Source organism: Camponotus floridanus, unplaced genomic scaffold (assembly GCF_003227725.1).
Source record: "Camponotus floridanus strain SB8 unplaced genomic scaffold, Cflo_v7.5 scaffold27, whole genome shotgun sequence".
In the NCBI taxonomy this organism is placed as follows: domain Eukaryota; kingdom Metazoa; phylum Arthropoda; class Insecta; order Hymenoptera; family Formicidae; genus Camponotus; species Camponotus floridanus.
This window is the reverse complement of record NW_020229403.1, coordinates 502,689-528,397: the sequence shown is the minus strand read 5'-3', so window position 1 is coordinate 528,397 and position 25,709 is coordinate 502,689. Positions and strand designations below refer to the sequence as shown.

Here is a 25,709-nt window from a genome sequence, read left to right as displayed (position 1 = left end):
GAGAAGAGAATTATTCTTGTTGATTCTATTAGTAGCACAATGCAATTTTATGCCATCTTTTTGCATCAATAGACGCAAACATTGTATCAATAGTGTACAAACTTAAATGAACAGTCTCTGATAAATTACATCAATCAAGCCGCTTGATAAAAAATGATACGTAAAAACTGCGACTAATCTCAAGACACGAGGATGAAAAATTCATTCGCGACAATTTAACGCGAAAATTATTCGAGAAGAATCGCGATTCGTGACTTTCCCTAGTTGAAAAATCGATCAGGGAAAGTGGAATGTTATGTCTCTTCTTGCGAGCAACGATAAATGCACCTCACTTAAATTCCACTTTGTAATCGGTGTCGACATGCGGGCATCAGCACCGATATAATAGACTCCCCAAGTGTCTCGTCGTGAATAATGTGAATATTTGTCGCATACGTTATATATCTACAGATTGCAACATTTCATATCGGAGCAAATTCCAAAATTTTCCCTTTACCCTAAATCCAGTTACATTTAATTCGAGAGCTGCTAATCTTAGTCTTTCTAATTACAATATCGTCAGTTTAAGATGGATCCAAATTCGATATCTACCTGTCTATCGCAACGTATTTGATGCGAGAGGCATGAGCATAAAGTCATTTAGAATGATTTTAAAAGAATGGCAGAAGATGATCGGAAATATTGTCCCTCTTCACATCTTAATTGAGCCAAGTGTCCACATCCAATCGTCCTTAAAAGAGTAAGTACACCTGAATCCACACAATCTTCTCTCTCTCCTTTTATCTTTCTCATTTTATGTCTTTTTCTATAATAAGATAGCTACGCAGGAACCAAAAGTACAGTCTACATCAGTCGCGATCGCTCCAGTTCAATGCAACGAAGCCATCGCGCTACGTCACTTTCGTCAAAACAGACCAAACATCTTCTTCGTCGAGCCAGTGCTCCTCTTCTTCCTGGCCGGTGCCGACATATCCGAATTTTCGCCATTTCTCGTGGCGACGATTTGCGAGGCCGGGGTCAGTTTGCTTCGCACATGCTCGTCGAGGAGCATTTGCACATCCATTTGCCACTGTTCCAGTTGCTGACTCAGTTCGACTTTCTGCTTGATCGCCTCCTTCAGCTGGCTGTCCGCCTGGAGAATATCTATTCGTGTTCTGGCCAGTTCCACTTCCACCCTGTTCTGCCTGGCTACCGCCTGATCCCGCACCTTGTAAGCCTTCGCCACGATCTCGTCCTTTGTCAATTCGGAGTGCTCGATATCGCACCTGGCCCGGTCGCGTTCTTCCTTGACGCCGCGCAGCTCTGCCTCGCAGACGCTCAGTTTGCTCGTCAGTTCCAGAATCGTGTCACCGCGTCGCTTTAGCTCATCCTCTTGTATTCTACATTGTTCTCGTGAAAGCTCCAGTTCCTCCCGTACCCTGTGCAACTCCACCGCCAGTCCTAGTTCACCAGGTGCTCCTCTGCCCGACAACGCGAGATTATAAACTTCTTCGACCAACTCCAGCAACGCGCCCGGGTAATTTGTCTAGAAAAAGAAAATGGTTCAAATTTTATAAATATATGTTTGTTGAAATAAATACGAGAATAATATTATATTTATGTAGGAAAAATCATTCACCGGCGAAGGATGAGCTTCCCGTTCATTGGTGTTCACTTCTGATTCGGAGTTGTTGAGATTGATCACCAGCATAGATTCGTCGCAGTCGCTCTGTAAACCCGAGTCATCTTCACCACGTCTCAAGTGAGCACATAGCTCTTTCAGTCGCTTCGTCGCTCTTGCCACTTCCGTCTTCAAACTTCTATCTTCCTGTTCCTCTAGCGAGTTGCTCTCCTCGCATTCCATCTCTGCTTGAAGGGATCGCGGTGGCTTCTGTATCGAGCCAGAGCGAGCCCTTCTTTCTACCTCGATGGCTGCTAATGCTGATGATAGTTCATCTCTAAAAGTAATATGTATGTATCATAAGATTAGATGTTATACAAAGAGAATCTCGAAAAGCTGTCTGAAGAATACCTTTAGACTCTACGAGTATTTTAATAGTTATCGATTGTATGATCATTAATAATATTTCAAGTGTATGATCAAATCAGTATAAAATAGCAAAAGAATAATATCAGGTATAACATAAATCAATATAGATCTAACGAACGAGACGGCTTGATGTTTCGCTAAATTCTATTTAAAAGGCGACTGTCACGTGGTCCATTCTTTGGAGTTCTCGTGAAGATCGACGAAATCTAACGCTCAATCGAACGTTATCCGCGTTACCGCGTTATCCGCGTTAACTGAACCATAATAGTTGCATGCAGATTGCGAATTCTGGGTTTTACCTCTCCTGCTCGGCTATTCTTGCGCGGTGTTCCGCCTCGTGGCCGAGCCGCTCCAAGGCCGCAGCTCTCTCCTCGGCTTCCTCGAGAGCTGCGATCGCTCTAGCCCTCTCTTCTCGCAGTTCCAAGGACCGCCTTTCTAGTTCGGTTCTTTGTGCCGAGACCAGTTGTACCTGAAACAACGAAAGTAAGATTCGTGTGATGCAATATATTAATAGTCATTTTTTATAACGCAATTTTATTCTTTCGAGTCTTTGTTCTACCTTAGCTTAGGATTGTTTTTATCTCGGAATTGCTTAAAAATATTAGAGGCATAATATAATAAATATAAAATATAATTTATCATATATATTATTTATATATATTATTTATCATATATGTATATATAATTAATATATATTTTGTGACTCGAAATGCATTTTATTTCAAAATTATATTACTTTATTTTTATATATCTATATGGGACAGAGAGATAAAATATATGCGCTTCAAACACATATTCCTGAGACTTAATATCCGGTTACTATAGTAAAGTGAGAAGAGAGGGCGAGGCGAATCGAGTCGATCGATCGAAGGTCACATTTACTTTTATTCGAGCATTTTCTCACAGATTATAGCGTAAATTCACGTGCGAACATGAGCAACAATTACTGACTTCCTTTTCATAAAAAGGATGTGAATTATTCAGTAAGCCCTAACTGGGAACCGCGTTCGGCTTCTGATGGATAATGATTAATAATGGTAACTTCCGCTCTTCGCGGATCGATTAGGCAAAAAGGAAATTCTAGGTAGGAACTTATAACATTAACGAATCGAGAAAAAATGATTGCAAAAAGCGAGCCTTTTGTATGCAAAATAGGATTAATTATACGTAATTATGCGTTTGGGTCAAGATCAGGAATTCATATTCACCTCGTCCCTGAGAATCTCCAAGCTACTGACGTGATCCTGCAGGGTCGTGCTCCTGAGAGCGCATTTTTCCCTCAGGATTTTCATCTCGGTAAGCAATTGCTCTTCCTGTCTGGCGGCTTCCCTCAGCTGATCGGCCAGTCTTGTATTTTGCGCTGTCAACTCCGCAACAAGAGTGGCTTGATCGCGTTCTGCTCTCCTTGCCCTCTCATTTTGCTCCTCTAACTGACTCCTGAGAGTTTCTACGTCGCCCTGAAGCTCCAAGGCTCTTGCTTCGCTATCATCTCTAGCTTCCTCGAGTTTCCTTCGCAGTAGATGCCTTTCTTGTTCCAAACTCTATGTAAAAATATTATTTTAATATTAGAGAAATGTGAATTTAATTTTTCTTTTTTATTAGCATTTTTTCGCTTAAAATATCCACTCGAAAATGTTGCAAATTTCAACGACCGTAAAATGTGAATGACTTTTGTTTTAAAAGAAGCTTTAACACAAACAAGATTTAACACAAACAATTTGAAAAAATATTACGGCACAAAGACGTGTAGATTATCTTTCACGAAATCAATGTTTTATACGGAGCACAGACGTCATTCGGTAAACTCAGAAAAAAAAAATCAGCTTGTGAGTCAGCATACATAAATTACGTTTCATGCTGTTCATATTTATATGAAATCAAGATACAGTTGAGAACGATCCAGTGAAAGGAGCTGGCAAATTTATTAACATACAATTAGAAGCAATTTGACCGCTTAACCAACTATCTCACTTTTCTTTTCTTTAAAAATCGAGTGTTTTCCAAGAGATGGGAGAAAAGAACATTTAAACGTTTAAACATTTAAACATTTTTCTTCTAATTGTCGAATTAAAGCTAAAAAGGAGGAGGAAGGTGTTAAGGAAGACTAAAATTTTTACATTCGGATGTAAGATGGCAAGATCTCTCGCCGACAAAGGTGCAAACACGACGCTTTTGTACGTAACAAAAGGATACGAGAACTGGTTTCGTCGCGAGTACACACGGTGTAAGCAACGGCCACACGCGTAAGCTGCTTTGTTCCCATGGAGTTTCTTAACTTGATGCTTGATAATAAACTCTACCAGTAATAAGACGCAACAATCGCAAAACGCAGGCAGATTATAAATAAGGCGCATTAACGTTAATTAACTCCATTTATTAGGTAATGCAATTTTGTTGATTAGTCGCGATTCTAAAAGCTACCTTCTCGCAATCTTGTTTCTTTTACGCGCGTAATATATGTGTACATACTTGTTAATTGATTTTATCAATATTTCAAGATGAATGTCTTTTCGCATCATCACTTTTTAATATTTTTAAGTATCTTGATACGATACTTTAGCAAACTGTCAATAACATGATAATTAAAATTTCCAATTTTCGTTTTCCATAATAATTGTATACAATAATATAAATAAGAGAGGGGTGCAATATAATCTAATGATAAGAAATTATTTTGTCTACAAATATATCATGATTTAATTAATATTTGAAAAACATATAACTGGATGTTTTTTAAAAATATTTCTATTATTTTAATATTATAATGTTATAAAATTATAATGATAGCACTAAAATCTATCATGTTTATTCTAAATAAGATATATTAAGAGAAGGATTTTTTAAAATGTGTTTTATTGTCTTGTTACTCCGAAGCTGAAAAGCCATCGGATTATTGTCAGTTGTCATGTCATCATCATTATCATTATGTTACAAAAGATGTAATATACATATGTATAAATTAGATGTTTTATGCTTTTGTATATACGAGAGGTCGAGAGGTTTAACGTTGGTTTATCGAGCTAGAAGGCACGGCCTTGGTTTCCCATAGTTACTCATCGACCGATCGTCAACATACCCGCAGGTCTACAGTTCACCGATCCCTAAAGTCCACGAGAGGCCAACGAACAAAAGATACATTATTTCAAGACAATAGAACAAGGGGGTCCTCGGTCAATTTTCGTCGCCATAAAACTTTTATCGATAAAATGATTATTCACGAATGACTCATAATTTTCAGTTATCAATATTTGCTACATTAGAAATTACACACTATATTTGATTATTCTTTATCACACAATTATCTACACTCGATATGAAAAGAATACAGTCAAGGATTATACAAGGACTTTATAAGATTGACAAGCAGAAGTCTCGTTTTTTTTAGCAAAAGAAGAGGCTTCTTTCCTTGATAATACTAAAAATTAAAGCTTATTACATTTCATTATGCATTTCATTTTAAAACAAGATTACACCAGGAATAAATTTTATATTTCTTTCACGATTAAATTATGGGGTCCAACTGGGTCAGATAGATTTAATTGGTCTGGCAGCGACTACCGCAAACGCGCGCACAAGGAAGCTGCACCCCGCGACTCAGCTGTATGAGTCATGAATCTTCCGTTCTCCAAGTAACAACATCGCTCTAGTTGCGGTATGGTTGCGCGCCGATACGTCGCCATGTAGCATAAATACGCTGCCAGCCAGAAATACCGGTGTTCGTGCAAAAACATGCAGGTTGAAGTCTCTCGAATGCGATGGATCACACTCGAGACTCGAGACGGACAATTTTTACGGTCTCTGAACGTTGCTTCCTTCATTGTCGCTCATGACTTATGCAACGAGGCTCCAAAGCTTGACAAAGAAAAATCCTGGACAACGGTACGATTATCAGAAAATGAATATTTTTGGAAGAGGCTTCAGGTTTATTTAAGAATTATCTTAAGTACAGTTATCTCATGTACAGTTATCTCTTAGAACAGCGTATCGATGTGCCCCAAAATTAGCAAGAAAGTCCTAATAAATTTTAATAAAAGGTAAGAGAAATTAATAACAGGCTTACGAGCCGTGTCCTTGTCCGCTTAAGCTTAATGTGTGAGACTATTCTCTATCGGAGATACACTGTCTAATAATATTGCCGGTGAAATGAGTCACAGATCCGTCACTGTCGTCGTTGAACGCGACGCCGATCGACGGACCGCATCTGCAATTTGCAAAATACAGCATGCCGCACGCGAACGAGGATAATTGCATACAGTTGCGTATTTTACTGGCGGTAATTCCGTTGCTATTGGACGATCCTTTCTAAAATCGTGACTCACGACTTCTGTCTAATTTCCGATCCTCCGCTCGTCCGAGTCTTGCAACACATCGAACGCAGCGTCAACGTCAATGATAAAGATGACGACATTTCGCGAAATAAAAATTCAGTAACAGTCACCGTGAATCGTCCATATATCATTGAGAATAGCCGTGAAACTTGCGACTGGCACGAATGCATTAATGTTTTCGATTTTGTCGGTCTTGTTACAGTAAAGCTTCGTGCCTTTCGTGCATAAGTATAATCAAGATACCAGCTTTTTCCGATAATATTAAAATGATAATAATATATTTATTTCTTTCTTAATCATTCAAATTTTTCACTAATTACATATAACCACATATGTATATTTATAGAGTATTTTTGCATATAATTTCTATAATTTTTAGTAGTGCAATTTTTGAGTATATTTGTGTAAAAATTTTTTTTTAAATCTCACAATTTAAGATATGTAAAAATGGATCTGACTGTTCCAAATTAGAGATTATTATTCTGTCGCTCGTTGATCAAATAGGTAAAGATACGTCCGACCTCCTCCCACATACATCCCTATCTTTCTCTGGACAAAGTTTGTATAACTTTCAAAAAAGTCTTTCTAAAATTATACAAACTCTATCAAGTCAGAATTTAGTCAAGTCCGAGATGTATACTAAATTATTCTGTATCGATGAATGAAAAAGATGCCTTTAAGAGTTAATAGCAGTGGATGATTTATAACTATGGATGACTTATCGATAGTTTAGTGCCAAGATACATAAACTTGTTAACATCACGCCAATTCAAGGATAGAGCGAATATCGGAGGAAAAAAATTGTTTTAATTTGTATAACTTATAGAACTTTCTCTCTTTGGGTCTGGCTGAAAATACTTTACGTAGATTCAGTATTATCTATAAGCGACAGTGAATGTGTGAGAGAACTGCTAATTTGAACCAAACTATGAAACGTATTTGCCGAGCTCTCTTGGATCCCTTGACTTCATATGACATGCACCATGTAACTTGTAAAGAGAAAATTTTTATAAATAGTACAAATAATTATTTGTACACCATACATAAGAATTCTTTAAAAGTAGATCGGCCACAAATATTGTGAAGAACCAGTGTCGTGAAGAAAATCCTTTAACAATTAATGAAGGGACACATTTTTCAGCCTAACGAATAATTGCTAGAATACAATATTTGCAGACTAGAAAAATATGTGAGGCGCAAATGGCTAGATCGAGAATTGAACCCGAGTCTTTCGCTTTCCGGGCAACTGCTCTAGACCACTGAACTATTCAGATCTCACACTTAATGCTGCTTCTTAACACAGTGATATACGACTCCAGAGCGATGTTGGTATCTCACTCGATGGATGCAATGCCGATTGCCACGGAGGATCCCTAAAAGGTCATTCTCTGATCAAATAAAATTATTTTTGAAAAGTTTCTATGATTTTTTTATACAAGATATATTTTTTGCCGCATTTCTTTGTCTATGAACAATGGATTGTAATTTATAAATGAAAAATCCACTATTTAAGAGGTAATCATGTAATCGCGATCGTAAAGTCCCGTCGACGTAATCGCGTATATAAAAGTTAGCGAATCGCTTGTATTTGCATTTAATCGCAAAGTTGTGTTTGCCGAAAATGGAACTCTAAACATTAGAAAATCAAAGAAAAAATCATTAAAAATATTGATTGTTGAATTTCACAGTTTCAAACTCTATTCTAACACTTTCGTTTGCTGTCGTAAGATTGCAATCGCGGTGAAGCGGATATTTCTCTTTTATTGCAAAACGCTCCGATCTCCGGAGCGTATCTAATCAAATTATTACGGTAAGATGAGTGAGATCTCCGTGTCACAAATGCGTACCAATGTCTGACTCAATGGATATTCCTCATACGTTTTCTGCACCGTCAGACCATTATCCCGTTTGAAAGAAAGTGAAACATACATGTATGTCTTGAAAACCAGATGTCAGTCGGGATATAAATGAAACCAAAAGTTTGAAATATACTAGATGCACCAATCATATATTTTTCTTGAAATATAATAGCAATTATTCACGCATATATTCCTTTCTCTTTCTCTTTCTCTTTCATTCGCGCGCACATACAATTCCTAGTTAAAGATCAAACTGTTAATAATCAGCATTCTTCTTAGCATATTCTCAGATATAATTGAAATTTTTTCGAAAAAATTTTGCACTATTCCAAACGATAATCATCGCGAAAAACCGTGGGAAGAAGGAAGTTCTTCGATTAATCACGAATTAATTATTATTACATCGTGACATTATGGCCAGTCAGAAGCAAGCATTATTGCGTCGTGTCTTGTTCACTTTCCCTCGAAGAAAACGATAATGCCAAGCGCGCACAATCGAACAAGATAGCGAAGTAGACGAATGCAGGGAGATCTGTAATCTCGAAGCAATGGCCTGTGACGAGTCCGGTCGGAGAACGTAAGGTAACGCAATCGGGTCCATCCGGATGATTGAACAAATAAAAATTTAACAAAAACCAGTAGAAACGAAATGACAAAATAAGTTGTTTTTTGTCATAAAAAGACTTTCAAAAATTTAAGTAATCCATCATCAAATAAACGCAATCTATAAACTGTCAGAGAGTATAATTATATAAATTCTCTTCTTACAATTAGCAGAAAATTTGCATTAATCACAGCTGTTCAACTTTTTAATTCGATCTTGATGATTAATTTTGAAACTTTGGTTTTAGAATTCTTATTCAAGATCATATTTTTTAAAACTTTAGAAATTTTAATTTCCATCCGTAATTTCTTTCAGACTTTCAATTGATTGCGATTATCAATCAACAACAACGAAATACGCGAACGAGAGCGAAGAAATCTACGACAATTGCATGTACTTAAACGTTGCGTAATTTCTCACTCGGTGCGTTTGTCGGCCACGACAAAGCGCGATCCGAAGAAGCGAGTTAATTGGATCGGTGCGTCCCGCTAATCGATCCCATTATCGCACATGTGGGAGAAAAGTCGGCGTCGGCGATTCTTTGCATGAAAAGAAGTGATTATTACGGGGAGTGCTCTTGAATTTATTATTCACGGCTTCTCGATCCTGAAGAAGAGGAGCCTCTAATTAATCGCGGCGAAGAGAGAGAGAGAAAGAGAGAATAACGTGCGAACGCGAGAATATCTATTCGGATTATTGCGTCTAACAATATAATTAAGTGTTCTATTTCATTTGGAATAAAATGTGCGTGTAATTTAGCTTGCGTGAATTTAAAAGATAAAAATATTATTATAAAAATTTTTTAATCTCATTTAATATGTGTTTGTGTACTTGACGTACATGTTTGTACTTTAAATATTTAAACTAATTTGATTTCAGCATTTTTTACTAAACGACAAATTAATTTTCTAAATTAATTTTTTGTTAATGATACTTTAAAATGTTTATGTAATCTTAAAAGCTTCGATATTCCTTTTATATTATTGTCAAAATCTAACGCATAATTTAATTTCAGTCATACAGACATTTTATCTGTTATATAATCTGTTATATATCTGTTATTATCTTATCTCTACTGCTTTTAGATCTTTTAATTAGGAATTATTTTCTAGATAATTATAAGATATTAGATAACATATCGTTTTTCTTAAAAAATAAAAAGTACACATTATGTGTGCCGAAATATCTTTTCAAAATAATATTATTACACATTAATTTTTATAGCATTTTGCAAGATTAAATAGACAGATTAATTTATACAAATATAAGAAAAAAAACCATATAGATTAATTTGTATAAATATAAAGATAATGCGTAATACGTTTGGCTAAAAGTAATTGGATCAGAAACATTTACGTCACATTTATTTAATGTTTATCGAACCGTAATAAATTCCATTCTGAACTCGCTGTGCAATTTTACTAGTGGCGAAAATTACGTAGCGGTTGTTACCATTGTCGTTAATAATGAAGGTACGCCCTATTCGGTTGAGGAAGTTAAAAAGCGAGTCGCAATAACCAGCTGGTGAAATGCAAGGTGAGTCGCAATCGTGGTCGCAACTCGTATGCACGGTATGTAATTAAGGCGCAATTTGATGAAACGCGATAATTACGATAGTTACGAATGTCAGATAATGTTGAAACATCTTAACGAGCTATGTTAAAAGAAAAAGAAGTAGCAATACGTAGTAAGCAATACGTAATGGCAATTATTCTCGCGATTCGACAATTTTATAATCGGCGATATGTATATTTATTATAAATGTTTGGGCTGAAGATCCAATTTCATTTAATAATAATAATAACAAATTTCATTTAATAATTCTCCGTTTATTCTAGATCATTGTGTAAGTAGTGTAACTGTGGTCTAGCTGAAAAAGGAGAATACAGTTAATATTAATCGACTGTGTAAAGCTTGCATGATTTACCGTTCCTTATAAATATCCTTACTTCGATTATAATATAAAATCAATGTTATCTCAGAATAAGTACATATAATTAATTTAGAAACTGTTAATTATTATTATAATGAATGTTATAAGGAATATTTCTTGAGTCATATGTTAAATTAAAAATGAATTAAGATAAAAAAGCTACTAACTCCGTTATATAAATTTTTACCGTTTGTCTCATCATAAAAAGAATTGTAGAATATATTAAAAACTAACATAGCCAATTAAGATTGATACAATAAATAATTCTGACAGGTCATACGAGTTACACGAGTTAACATAGCTCATCAAAGCAATTAAGATATTACTACGCAACTATGCGTAAATTATATACCCTAATAATTATATGAAAAAAAATGTGACAGATCATTATTAAATAGCCAATGAAAGAGATATTATGATTAAATAAGTTACGCAAACCGAAAATATACACTATTATTTAACTTAATTATTTAATTAAGGTATTGTATATTGAAGTGTTATTCTTCATACAACGGTAAACAACAGTAAATGATCATTTATTAGAAGTTTACAAAACACGCGTGACACATCGATAATTAAATCACCGTGTTGATTAATATAATTCATATCGTTTGCACTTTCGTAAGACTTTCAAGGTTGCACCGTTCTTTTTGCGAACCGTCAAGAACTTTGTATGCTTAATGATAAACTTTATCTTATCGAGTCGATACACGTCGCATATGTTCAAGAGATTTTTAAATATTGCAAAGACAATAAATAAAAATTCAAATGTGAAAATGAGATTTGGTATCGAATAAAATAATTCAAATATATTGAGTGAAAAAAAGGAATTTTTCTTTTTGGAAAGAAAGGAAGCAATATTATTGTACTGAAAATTACAGAGCATTTCCGGAGCAAACAAACTTTTTCGGAGTATTCCTGTTATTTCGATGATCTCATAAAAAATTGGACAGTAGAACAGATGACAATTTCGAAGTAGCAATAAAATATGAAATTCCTGATCGAGAACACATTCTAGTTTAAATAAATGGGTTAATTATCGTGTTCGAGATTGACAATCGAGTGCAATGGTAGCTATAAAATTCTACAATATTTTATTTTATGAGATTAAAATTCTACAATATTTTATTTTATGAGATTTTTAATTTGCATCTATCGACTAATACTTGACGTTGATATCGAATATCATCTCAAGGAAGACATGACACGACACTCGATATATTTTGATTGCCGTAACGCTCTCGTTTCTCGATGTCGCAAATGAAAACGAGGAACTGGATCCTCTGTCGGAGTTTATCAAACTACGATCTATGTTAACGAAGTGTGTATATTCAAACGCAATAATAGGATATTACGGACGATATACTCGATGTATAATTAGTGAATAGTGCGTGCATTTTTCTCGCGCGACTTATTTTCCGTGCGCGCAAGTTCTTATTGCGTCTATACGCGAATAATTATTTAAAAATAAAAAACTACAGAAGAATCAGGCCGGTCGAGCCATGTAAATATGAAAAACGTAAGAAAAAAAATGCCCCGGTTTCCCCCGTTACACTGTTCTCTACGCGGGCAAAAATATATTGTCGCTATTTTATGCGATAAGCCGTTGCACTGAGAACGAAAAATATGCGAGATCGTATATCAAAGCGTAATGCAATATTCGGTGGCATACAAACCAAAATTATGCTATTTTTAAAAAAAAGATATTTTTTTATCAATAATAAATATAATCTTTCAATCGTGTTGCGTACTATAATTTAGCTTATGCTAAATGATATATCTTTTCTTATCTTCATTTATTTTTATAATAAACTATGAATTAAAATATTATATAACTATTAAAATATTATAAAATATTATATAACTATGAATTAAAATAATATATTTTTATAATAAACTATAAATTAAAATAATTATAGAATCATGCTAAATAATTATAGAATCATATTAAATACACATACGCACTCTTTCTCTGTTTTGTTTACAGAGCAGATATAATATTTATAAAAGATATAAAACTCTCTTTTTCTTTCTCGTCCTGCTTCTCTTTAATATATTCAGTATTGAGTAACTTTGTAGTCATGTTTCGTCATTAAAAAACTGCTACATTTCTCAATGGTTTTCCTATGGATATCCATAATTGAAACATGACGGTGAGACACCTGGTATAAATAGCTATTGTGGGAGCACGTGTATGCAGGAATTCCGTTACTCCAGCGGAGACACGTCGCGATTCCGCATACAGTATCACACGATGTGCGAGATGTAATTAGATTCACGAGAACAATGAGAAGATCATTCGCACGTTTCCGACTAAAACGGCCACGGATCTCTAATTGGCTTCTCTTTGCTCTCTCTCTTTTTCTCTCTATTTCTTGCTATGATAAACTGCAGTTGAGATTTATCATTACGTGATTCCGATTTTCACCCATATTTTGATCTAGTGCAACATTCTATGCTTATCTTGTCTCATATCAATATAAGAAAATGATAACTCGTGTCTCATATCAATATATGAAAATGATAACTAAATGATTGCTCCAATTCGAATCGCACTTAACGGTATTTATAGCGTTACGGTGTTTTGCATCGATGAGGAAAAACGAGACTAAAAGAAGGGATAAAACAATCATTCTAATCCGTCACCTAACGGTATCCAAGTGTTAACTTTTGATTACGAACTAAGTGATTGCATTATATATAAATTTATTTCTTGAGTTCATAATTACTATGTTGAAATCAAAGCTAAATTTTATTTTTATAGTTATTCAAAATTTTATTTAAAATCCAAGAAACAGCAAAAAATTGTAGATTATCGCAATTCATTTAAACGAGAAATGAGATTTCTATCTCGGGATGTCAACTTTCTACGTATCAAAGTGACAATCACGGTGTGATTACTGACATTTAAAATAATATCTTTCACTGAATGACCGGAAAATGTTTAAACGCACAAGATCGTCATTAGAGACGATCACGAAATCTTAAATATATTCGGATCGTCGTCTATTAGATGCGACACTTGGTGAAACTTAATAAACGTCTTCTGACGTTCCTTTAAAAATTTTACATTAATTTCTAAACGTGTAATAAATTGACAATTTAATTTTGATCGCGAATTTGATTTTTCCAATATTATTTTTCTTTTCAATTTTACCAAAATATTTATTGAATTGAAAACGAAAAATGATTTTTAAATTGCATAAACGAGAAACGAAATCTCTTTTCCGGTTGATCATTTTTTTTTAATATTAATGTTACAAGCGACGCAATTTATTCCGCCTTTCTAAACCTACTTTAGAAAAAGAAAGAAAAGTAAGACAAGTATAATAAATTTTCTCTATTGTGTCTTCACGAATAATGTGGAAAAGGCGGTCTCGTCATACGAAACAATCGTAACGCAACTGGCGACTTTGTGAACGCATCGCGACTATTGTGCAGTCGCGAAAGTGCGGGGGAAAACAAAGAGGGTAGAACGTTCCCCCTGAGGGTTCCGACCGCTAACGGTCTACTTTTTTCGAGGTCTTCCGGCCCGTTTCGTGCCGATCCCGCTTGTCTTCCGACGCGTCGACCTCTTCTTGTTCGCTTCTGCAATTAGCCCTGCGTGGTTGCGGACTATTATTGCGTAGCGATACGAATCGCAATGTTTGCGTCACGGCCTGGAACTCGGTCTCAAGAAAATTGAACTGGGTCAGGGTGCTTCGCGAATAAAATGAATGAAATTTGGATAACAGTGATTCGAAGAAAAAAGCAAAGGTAAAATATGTACCTTATAAAATTCTCTCAAGTCTCTCAATGAAGAATAATATCAAGATTTTAAACTAAAGTCACTTCTATAATTTTGATTCAATCTCAAAGAAAAATATATTTTATAAAATTCAGATTATTTTATTTTGAAAATATTTTTTAGTACACATTTTAAATAAAATTATAATAACGTTTCATTCCCTGCCTGCTTCAAATTTTTTTTATAATTGTATAACACTATCGAAGAAACAAAATTAATTAATTCTATTTCAGTTTGAATCCTTGAATAATACAATCAAATTAAAAAAATAATTTGAATAATAGAACAATCAAATTAGGGAAACATTGATACGTTTGAAATCATGGTACATTATTACTATCATTGTGTTTGATTCTCGTGCGTTGCAAAAAAAGAAACAAAGAGAAAGAGAAGGATATCATTTCCTGATATAAAGAGAAATCTTCGAACTTCGTGACCGAATAGATTTCCTTTTCGTAAGCACTCGTGCGAAGCATGAAAGGCTTCAACGGAAATGCTTGCACCTGGATAACAACTCGAGAATATCAATCTGCTCATGTGTGTGTGTGTGTGTGTGTGTGTATAAGCGTGAATTATAAAAAAAGGCGACTTTTCCTGGGGAAGAAAAAGTCATAAAGGAAAGTTATACTTCTTCCTCGCTACGTTAAATGTTTCAAAAGAAAGGTAAGACCCATAATCGTCTAATCGTGATCTTCACGAGCGCTTTTCCTCGCTCTGACATTTAACTTATTATAGCATACTTGAGAAAACTCCAGGTCGCGAATATGACTAGAACGGGCTGAACGTGACTTCGTTTACATCACATTCTGTTTCTCTCTACGTTGAAAGCATTGGCCGGAACCATTGTACGCTCTTTCGTTGCATAACAAATTCTGCCACCGTCCATTGAGAGCAACAAATTACAGACAGAGAATTATCTCCTCCATATTAGATTTCTTTTAATTATTTTATTTTGCTTTATTTTCGTCATATATTATTATAACTCAAAATTATATAAAAACGAAACGCTGTACATTATGGTTTATTGCTGTACGAGTCTCGAAAGTAAAAAGAAGATTAAGAGACTATGATATGGAAAACATATTTTTTCGATTAATTAAAAAATATGTTTCCCATATCATAGTCTTTTAATCTAAAAAATAAAAATTTAAGAAATATTTGAGGCAAAGAAAGTGTATTACGATAAATATTATAATCTTGGCTTTTTTACACATGCAATACGCGATACACCTATATCGGCCGTGACAGTTCCGCGCATCCCACGCTTAATTAGCACACGAACGAGCATCTCGAGGTTAATGGGTGATCTCAATTTTTATCGCGAAACGAGAAATTCCCAGGTCGATGATGCAAAGGTGCAAAGCGTGGAATCTCGGCTTTCTCGGTGAAGAAGCGCATCCTCTGCGTGCTGCATAGTCGTATGTAAAACCCGCTTTTTATCGATCGGCACGGATCGTTACCGAGAGCTCTGTGTTAAACCGAACAGTCCGCTTTCAGACGGCCAATTATACAACGGCGAGCATTATTTAGCGGCTCGGCTCGGTTTTGTTACGATTCGCGATCGCGACCCATTTCTCCTTGTCTCGCGCAAAAGCATCGGAATGAAAGTGGAACTTTGACGAAAGTGCGCATTTTTGTCCGTTTTACAATTACTGATCCAGGGGAGTCTCTCGGAGATTTTCTCGACGATAAATGATGACCGCAAACGATCCACAAGCTGCCAGCAATATTAATTAACGCGATCATAAATTAATAAATCGGAAAGCGGCATAATAGGCGGCATAATAGGCGACTCTCAAAATTATCATTGGAATGAGTACGATTTCAAACGAAATTAATGATTTTCGCTCACAATTAATTACTAAATTTTTATTTAATGAATATAATTGATTAATAATAATCAGAGCTGATAAAACTCCTAATGTGTCACAACTTATTAAAGTACACTAATTAAGTCAACTGCATATTTAAAATAAAGATGAGATCATATTAAAAATCTGGAACAACCTGTGTTTGTTAATAATTACAGGAAGAAAATTCGCGCGCTACTGACGTTTGAAGTTATTCCGCAAGGAACACATTAATTATACGCGTTCGTGATTTACCGTTCGACATAGCTGATAACGAGTGACGAACCAGGATGACTAAGAATCCGACAGTTGAGGAAACGTTCGTTGACTATTCGCGACGCTTTCGTTCGATCCGATTGTATAAGGGATCGCGATTATCCCATATGCGAGCGTAGCGAGCTCTTTAATTAAAGACAAAACCGGAAACCTCAAACAGTCCCGCCTCGGTCTGGAACGTACTATCGCCTTCACGCTTAATATTTTACGCATGCAACGCGAGCACGCGCGCATTTAGCAAACGGTGATCCCGACGTGTGTAAACATACTAGTACATGCAGACGTTTATAGATAACAACGTGACGTTAGACAGGTGCGTATGCATAATAAATTTACGTGATGACGCAATTAGGCATTACTCATCGTTATTGAATGGCATTTAAACATTTGTGTTGCTAGAAAAAAAGAAAGAAAAAAATATTGTCACGAGAAAAATTACTATTCTAATATAATATTCGCGATAATCGGTAAGAAACGCGAATTTAGTGCACTAACGAGATAAGCATCTAAATAGTAATGTTAGAGATTCGAAAGATGAAAAGTGATAACGTTTTCTAGGATTTCTCTGTTTTATACGCTTATGTATTATGCGAATGTTTGGAAAGACTTGTCTGTAGGAAAAAATAATTATATCCGGAAGTAAAATGGGAGTCACACGTGCTGTCATTTGAAAGAAAGTTGCTCTTCTTGAATGCACAAAACTGCATTGTGGAGATAGTTGTAAGCCGACCTATTCTCTTTCCCCTTCTTGAAAGTTACATTGCATATTAATCTTATATTTTCATTGTTATTAATTTATTAATTAATATTAATAATATTATTAATATATTATTATTAATATTAATAATATTAATAAGTTTGTTTCTTCGTACTTTTCGTATATATATCAATATCAATACATTAATTATTTTACTAATGTATTATCAAATATTAATATATTATTTTTGTGCTTTTTATTTTCATATTCAACTTTAATACAATGAAATGTTGTGATTTACGTCTTCTTTCCGTCTTCTTTCTACTCTTTTACATTTTTTGCACTTGCCGTGCGTATAACGGGTTACCGTTCAGATCCCATTTAAAGGACATAGGCATAGGCCTTTTATACAGAGATCAAAATTAAAACGACACGCAGAACGCGGAAAGATAGGGGAACGTGGGTAGACAGACGCAGGCAGAGCGTAGTGCCGGGTATTGTCTCTGAGACCGTTGGTTGTTGCCTAAGTGGCTTGTTTCCACGCTTTCGTGGCTTTCCGTGGTCGCCCTGGTAGGAATCGTGTTGTCCATGTACGAAATTCGAAGCTCGTAAAAGTTATTATTATTTTAAAACTCAATTACGCCAATGATTTGAATTATAAATAACGCTGGCATTAATTTCGTTACGTCTTTGAGAGAATACGAATATAAAAAAGAGAGAGCTCAATTAAACAATGTTAATAGTTACAAACAAAATTGCTGCAACATTAATGCTAACACCGACAAAATTTACGAGAAAAGTATGTTAATGAAAAAAGAAAAATAGCAGAACGATAGAGAAATAAATACATAGATTTGAAATTTCTTGTTCCAGACTCTGAAGAATTCAGCAGAGCACATCGCGTATTCTCGCTCGTCGAAAACAATCGAGTAATTTATGGTGCTTGTCTGACGAGCAAGTTGAACTGTGTCTACGAATTACAATTTCGATCGCGCTTTAGCGGCGTGAAGATAAAAAATAAAAGCGCATTTGAATTTTAAAGCGCGCATTGATCTCTGCAACATTTGCGAAGAAGCATGTACTTTTCTACTGATGACTTTCGTTATTTTTCCTTTTTTTTTTTTCTCTTCTTGCAGAGGAGAAAATTGCCTCTTCGAGAAAACACACGCACAATACACAATACCAATACTTGGTATGGTAAATAAGCAGTCTGATGTTAGAGGCGGATGCAAGTAACCGTCTCGCTTCAGGACAGCTCACGAATACCGCAGTGTCTCTCGAAAGGGCATAAAGAGAAAAAGGAAATGTTTGGCATAATTAAAGAGAAGTGTAGAATAAAATTATAAGACGAGAGAAATTCAGTTTACTCTAGCGATGACTGACACAACACGAAGAAAATAGAAAAAGTATATTACAGTATGACTGTTTGGTGAAAATATTCTAAACAGCTGTTGCGTAATTAATTTGAAACTTAGACTTAGAGAGAAAGAGAGAGAGATCAGAAGATACAAGAGAGAAATCAGCTCGTATTTTTAAAAAATTGGTTTTTTTTATATATATAAAATAAAGGACTATTTCCTTCCGCGATTTTATTAGAGCTATTATACTAACTTCTGAAAAATTACTTATTGCAGGTTTTATTGAGTCTGTAATTGAGTCTATCTCCTGTTCCTCGAACGACAAATGTGGAAGTGGATTTTCGAGTTCCGCGTTATCGAGTTACGTAATCAATGCATGCTCGTATATATCGCTTGGCAGCAAATTTTCCGTGGAACGAACAGCGTAATGTTGGAAAGCGACTGTGTCCGTTAGACACGAAGGTGAAAATTTCCGGCCGGTTGGCGTTAGAATGTCTCTCGTCTTGCGATTATTCACCGTAAGGCTTTTTTATTTTCAACTAACGTTAAAGACAAAAACATCAACAATTTTTATTTAGATGTTTGCTATCTGCATCTACTTCAACATTTTCTATCGTTACTTGATAATACGAAATTTTACGATAGTACAATTGGCGTGTCATTGCGATCAATGACACACTGAATGATATGGTCGACACTTGCAATGCGACCGACTGGCGATGCATTTAGTTTCGTATTGTGCGTAAGAATACACAGGGATAGCAAAGATATCTTTGCCTTAAATAAATAGAGATATTTTAGAAAAATTATATACAATGTCTTTTATACAACTATCCATTTTATCAATCAGATAAAACGCGTTGCAGTAACAAGTGCAATTATTGAAAAACAGCCCGCAACGTTTTTAATTTATCTTAATCAAGATAAATAGATTCTCGTTTATATGGCGAGTGAGTCATTTTACCTTCATTCAGTTTGTAATAAAACAGGTAACAATGAAATATAAGATATAAAATCGAAGAGAAGACAAACGCTTGCGAAAGTGGAGCACCGGTTGCAACGCGTAGCTACAGCGCATACGTACATAATGCAACTGTGCACAACATATGGATTGCATTATGTATATATGAAAGCAGACGCGCGACTATATATGTTTCTCATTAAAAATTATTTTCTATCATATATGTTTCTCATTAAAAATTATTTTCTATCATATATGTTTCTCATTAAAAATTATTTTCTATCGGATATGTTTCTCATTAAAAATGATTTTCTATCATATATGTTTCTCATTAAAAATTATTTTCCATATTCTCTTCTAGAAAAGATGATATCAAATATATTGCAAACGAAGAAAGTAAAATTCACCTTGTTAAAATCGATATAGAGAGAGAGAGAGAGAAAGAGAGAGAGAGAAAGAGGCTGTGTTAATTATTTTTTATCTACTTACATAAATGAGCAAAATATTACATAAGCGTTATTTATCTTGTAATTATTATTACACATGATTAATTACCCATATATTTATATATTTCATTACTTAAGTGAAAATGTTAAACTATTTTCATTAATTTTCCTTTCCTTCTATTTTTAGATCTTGTAATTTTAAATACTTATAAGTGATTTTATTTCAATATTATCAATATGATCAATACTTTGATTTTTTTATTATTTATTATATTCGACAAAAGACGAAGATAAAAGACAAAAATAAAAGAACGAAAATATTCTATTCCTTATATTCAGTTCTAAATTATATTTTTTTTCCTGAACTAAATTACATAAGAATATTCGTACAAAGGAAACATGTTTAAACAATACACTCACTTCTAATTTTGTGGAATATTCCTCAGCTAAAGCCTCGGCCTGCTTCGTTAGCTCCTGATTCCTTTCAAGCAAAGCTTTGCCGAGTTCAGCAGCCAAAACGAGGTCTCTCTCGCGTTGCTTGAGCAATTCGCTGGGATCCTGCACAACGTCCTCGTGGTCCAGCGAATGCCTCCTTGCCTGAAGATCTGATATCATGTCTTCCAGAACGTATGACTCTGTCTGACTATCCTTCTTCGGCAGCATCGCGAATTATTGGCGTTCCACTCGCGGCACAACACGACAAACGTCACTTCTGCCCCGTTTCGCGGATCAAATTTGCATATCTCGATCGATATATCATAGACGCGCACGCGAAAAACACTCAGACGAATACTCTGGCACACGTCAGACGCATTTGATATGGATTTAATGCACGGAGATAACGCCAGTGATGTCGTCACAATCGATTCTTTCTCGTGAACATCGAACGATTGTGCGTGGGCAGTCGTGTGTGGGCCGAGCTATCGCGCGCCATTGATTAACTGAAATCAATTAAATTCGGATTTTCATTCTCGACGCATGAAACACTGAAAAGGTAACGTCCAGATATGACACTTTGGAACATTTGACGAATAAAATTTCAAAAACTCAAGAAAGTTTTAGAAAACGTTTACATTGGATATTGATAGTAAGGCGAGAAAACAATTTCTGCCAAGCACGTATATTGGCAGATTATCACCTGAATGATAAGAGAAAACATAGAAATGAAATACATATATTTGTCACGCTTGCCATACGTAAAACAATAAAATATCTTCGTGCGTTACGATTAAATACAATTTATTAAAGTTTATAAAGCATTGTAAAAATATGTTATGCAATCATAAATAAATATTATCTTATCTATATCTCTTATTTATGTGCTCCTAAGTATTTTCTATCTACAGGATTAATCATATATCAAGTGAAAGAATGCATTTTAATGTTTTAGAATGAATCATATTCAATCAATACTGTATTTAATTTTTTGTTAGTTTTTATTATAAAATAATCTTTTCAAAAATTTTCAATATTATATATTTTTAAGAAATATAAGAGAAATATAAAGAAATTTATGTGATAAGAAATAAAAAGAATATTTATGTGGTAAGTCTATGTGCAATTTATATTTTCTAAATTTATTAAAATATTTTAAATTTAAAATATTTTTTTAATTAAATTTCTGTTTATCAATGGAATGTATTCAATATTTTTTAGTTATGAAATATCTATCAATAAAAAGAACTCTTCTATATATTTTAATTTTTTTAACAAAAATATAACAAAATATATATATATCAATAATAAAAAAATAAGTATTAGATGTATTTATCAGTATTTCTTTTTTTTATAGGGTCCTTTCCATTATTGAAGAAGACTGTGAAAACTACTGACATTTGAAAAGACATTTTTACAATCTGTCTGGACCGCATGCGATAACTAAAAGCCGCCGAGCCGCTGAAGTCTTACAACTGCATGAAGCACGCAATCGAAGAGACGCATAAATAACGCATAAATTATTCATCTTTAAACTTACATGAATCACAATAGATCGTTGGCGATTTTTTTGTTGAATTTTTTCTCCAAATGTCGCATTTCTTCGCGCTCGATCGCTACCGGAAGCGATCGGCCACTTTGACATTGAACTCAATGCATTCGTAATCGTACAGATGTAAAGAGATCAATTGCTCCATCACTCTAGGCGACATTATTACCGTTATCGAGGCAGATAACAACGACTTCGCGAGTGTAACGCACCGTTGCACTTTGAAAATATCGATCGCGGAAGTCTTAGCGCGTTATCGATCGGTCGGTTGTCACTTCTTCGGCGCTTCTCACACTTCGCACACTGTAATTCACTGTTACATATTTCCAGTTGAACGAAGGGACTGTTATTACGGATGCGCAATTTATAAATTCACAAATTGTTCCCCGTTACTTGGAACAAGGTCACCAGGATGGAAAGTCTGACGAATTGCGACACAATAACACTTCGTTCACCTATTTGTCCCAAACATCCGGGTGGGAATTCACGTGGGTTTAATCCCGCCTGTGATCCGAAACGTGAAAACCAATGATTCTTGAGCGTCGCTTAAAACGCTATAAGGTCCTTCACTTATCCATATGAAGTCCGTTCAGTTTAACTTCATCATAGCAGGATAGTGAAGAAGATGGTTTTTAGACACTGCATTGTCCATTTCAAAGTAATAATTTTATTAATTATTTTTAGGAATCTTCTCTATTGAAATCAAGTTGAAGATTTTCTTACGCATCTCATTTATTATCCGCTTCTGCAAGAAAAATTAGAAAATTCATTTCTTATCGTTGTCGTCATCGTTCATATAAATTATTTCGACGCGTTATCGACTACCGACTATGGCATTATATTCCGAATATTAATATTACAAAGGAGGCACTCCTATACTTCTACGAATAACTCGTTAAACATATGATGTAACGTGTTATTTTTGTTTTATTTATACGATTAATGAATCATCAACAAAAGATTGGCGTTCATTTTACTAACATTTTAGAGAAATCGTCTTTTACATGAAAACAAAGTATATACATATAATAGCGTTTATTAACGTTAAGCCTCAATTTTGCAGCGTATTCAAGTGTATCCAAGTTTCTGTTTCAGGACAAGTTTCACCATAAGGTACGCGAAACCTACTCGATTCTAGGCCTCATTACGAGTTTTAACTGGCGAAAGAAAAGAAATATATTAAAATCGAGTCAAGCCAAGCGAATGTAAATAGCTTTAATCACTCGCGATAGATTTCGTTGACACACATGGGCCACCTAAAAATCGACTTGCGCAAACCAATTTGCATGGGATTTTGCCGCGTACGTATATGCCTTCTATATACGATAGCAATCCGCGAAACAATTACGTCGTATTATCCTTGAATAGCAACAAAGTGCTTCCAATGGTCACGGACGAGCACGTGCGACAATTTACGCTTATCGATTCTGACGTCGGCTCTCTCTCTTTCTTGCTACGGGCCTTCAATCTTCGCCGCCACGAATAAATCCAATAAAGGGGATGAATCCTAGACTGATTAGAGCCCGCATCAATACCACGTTAAGTCGATCGACGATTGGGATAACAAACCGTGAGCACGTTCCCTGTTTGACGTCACGTCGTGATCATCCTTCAGCTTCTTATTATATCATCTACTACATTTTTTTTACTACAAATTTTTCAATTAAAAATTGAAGGAATTTTCTGAATATAATGACTCTAGTCTATTAAACTTGTTAATTGTAAAAAAAATGATTCGATAAATTTTTGATACTTTAATACATTTTTCTGATTCTTCCTAACTTTAGTAATATCTTACAATATGCAATTTATATAATCCTGATTAATATGATGTTATAAATATTTGTTATTCTTTCTTCGTGAAAACTAAAAAAATAAACATTATTAATGATACGCACACGTCTGATTAAAACTGATTAAAACACACGCGGCACTTACGGTCGCGGCGATGAGAGAGGCTACAATTACGCGGATCTCGCACACAAACTCGCGCGAGTCTACCTGCTCGCCGTGGCGCAGTCGGCCAGGTAGTGAGTCACTAGCCGTGAGTGGAAAATAAATATTACGGAATCGTACAGCGTGTGCTCTCCACGAGAACGACCAGCGCGACTTCTCCCACCAGATTGCCGTTGAAAGTAATTCGTTCGGCTCGACGCACCCGCCCGCTCGTTCGCTCGTTCGGCTCTTTGTGTTGATTCGCGTAAACGAATAAATTTGCATTAACAACATCACATTTTGTATTTCTTCAGTGGAATAAAATTAAATTCTGGAATTAAATTTTTTGTCGTATTAAGTAGAGGCTACGAATGGCAAATCTAATAGAGTTGGGTAGCATTAAAAATTAAGTACACGCTTCTAGACGTCAAGAAGTAATTGCTATTCTTACAAGACTAGATATTATTTAACTCTGCTTTCCAGTTGATCCGTAACTCGTTCTTTACCGTAATTCTAATTTAACGAAAACTCCATTAAACCATGATTTTCACGATATTACTCCAATTTTATCACAATCGCGATACCGATTATTCATATCGCATACTCTTTGCGACTACCGTTTTAATATCGATCGAAGCGTGTCCGAGTGACCATCAAAATCGCTGTTGAACTCCGAGTGACGAAATGCGAGCGATTCTATCGATGGAATTTTGCGCGACGAACCTACGATGCAAATAATGGAGTTACGTACGAAAGACACTGCGCGACTAACGATAGTCGAAACCTGAGAGGTTCCGCGCGTTCGTTACCCGCGCGGCGGGCAGAACCGATCGACCCGGCGACCTTCCCCTCCGGAGGTGAACTAACGTCTCCCCCGTCTGCATCCTCGAGCATGTGCCCCCACTACTTGATCCACCTGGTCGAACCACCACCTGACTGGATCCCACCGAATATTCACGGATCTCACTTAACGAACCCAGTATATATTGTTTGTGAGACTCTCAAACGACGAGAGAAGTGGATCTACGAATCAATGATTGATGCGTCAATTTATTATTTTTCATTATTTATCTCTTGAAAATATCTGGAGAACGCTATGTTTGAAGAATGATTAGAAAAGAAGAGAAAATCCTGGATAATTTAAGATCTAGAATGATGCAATCATTTTGCGAATTTCTCATTTTTATGTAATGTCTGATAAATATATGTCTAGACGTAATCTTATTGTGCTCTGATTTTATTTTCCCTTGAAATGGAACGCATTATGCGGCTGTTTACCTCAGCGATCGATACGCGCGAATTAGCGGAGCAATTTATCAGTTCATTTTTTATCTTATTGCTACTAGTTTCACTAGAATAATACGAGATAAGATTGAGAAATTAAATTTGTTTATTAAGATTCTTATTGCTTGCAATATCAAATTAATTTTTCTAATTTTTTATATAATAAATAACAGATTGAATGCGGGGAGTAATAAGCTTGCGAAAGAATCTGCAATTTAAATAAATGTTTGAAACATAAATATAATATATCGCGCAAAAATAGATGTAAAAGATTCATGATTGATGATAATCTAAAACAGAAATTAATTTCCGCAAATACCCAAAGCGTTCGCAAACGTTACGTCGTTGAGCTTATCGCTTGGCAACCGGAAGTATCAA

At 35.1% G+C, this 25,709-nt stretch overlaps 1 protein-coding gene across 2 annotated transcripts; it reads right to left on the bottom strand.

The window, feature by feature from the left end:
- On the bottom strand, positions 1-24,912 carry LOC105248274 (bicaudal D-related protein homolog). Of its 2 annotated transcripts, none has more exons than XM_025409518.1 (7): positions 24,499-24,912; positions 22,104-22,857; positions 20,549-21,069; positions 3,238-3,570; positions 2,329-2,498; positions 1,619-1,937; positions 1-1,525 (listed from the first exon to the last, which is right to left on the bottom strand). In XM_025409518.1, exons 3-7 carry the CDS (start codon positions 20,789-20,791, stop codon positions 905-907), a joined length of 1,686 nt encoding a protein of 561 aa, XP_025265303.1. In that variant the 5' UTR covers positions 20,792-21,069; positions 22,104-22,857; positions 24,499-24,912; the 3' UTR covers positions 1-904. The 2 variants fall into 2 exon arrangements, with proteins under 2 accessions (XP_025265303.1, XP_011251269.1); XM_011252967.3 differs by lacking the exon at positions 24,499-24,912 and adding an exon at positions 23,682-23,812.
- Positions 24,913-25,709: the final 797 nt, after the last annotated feature.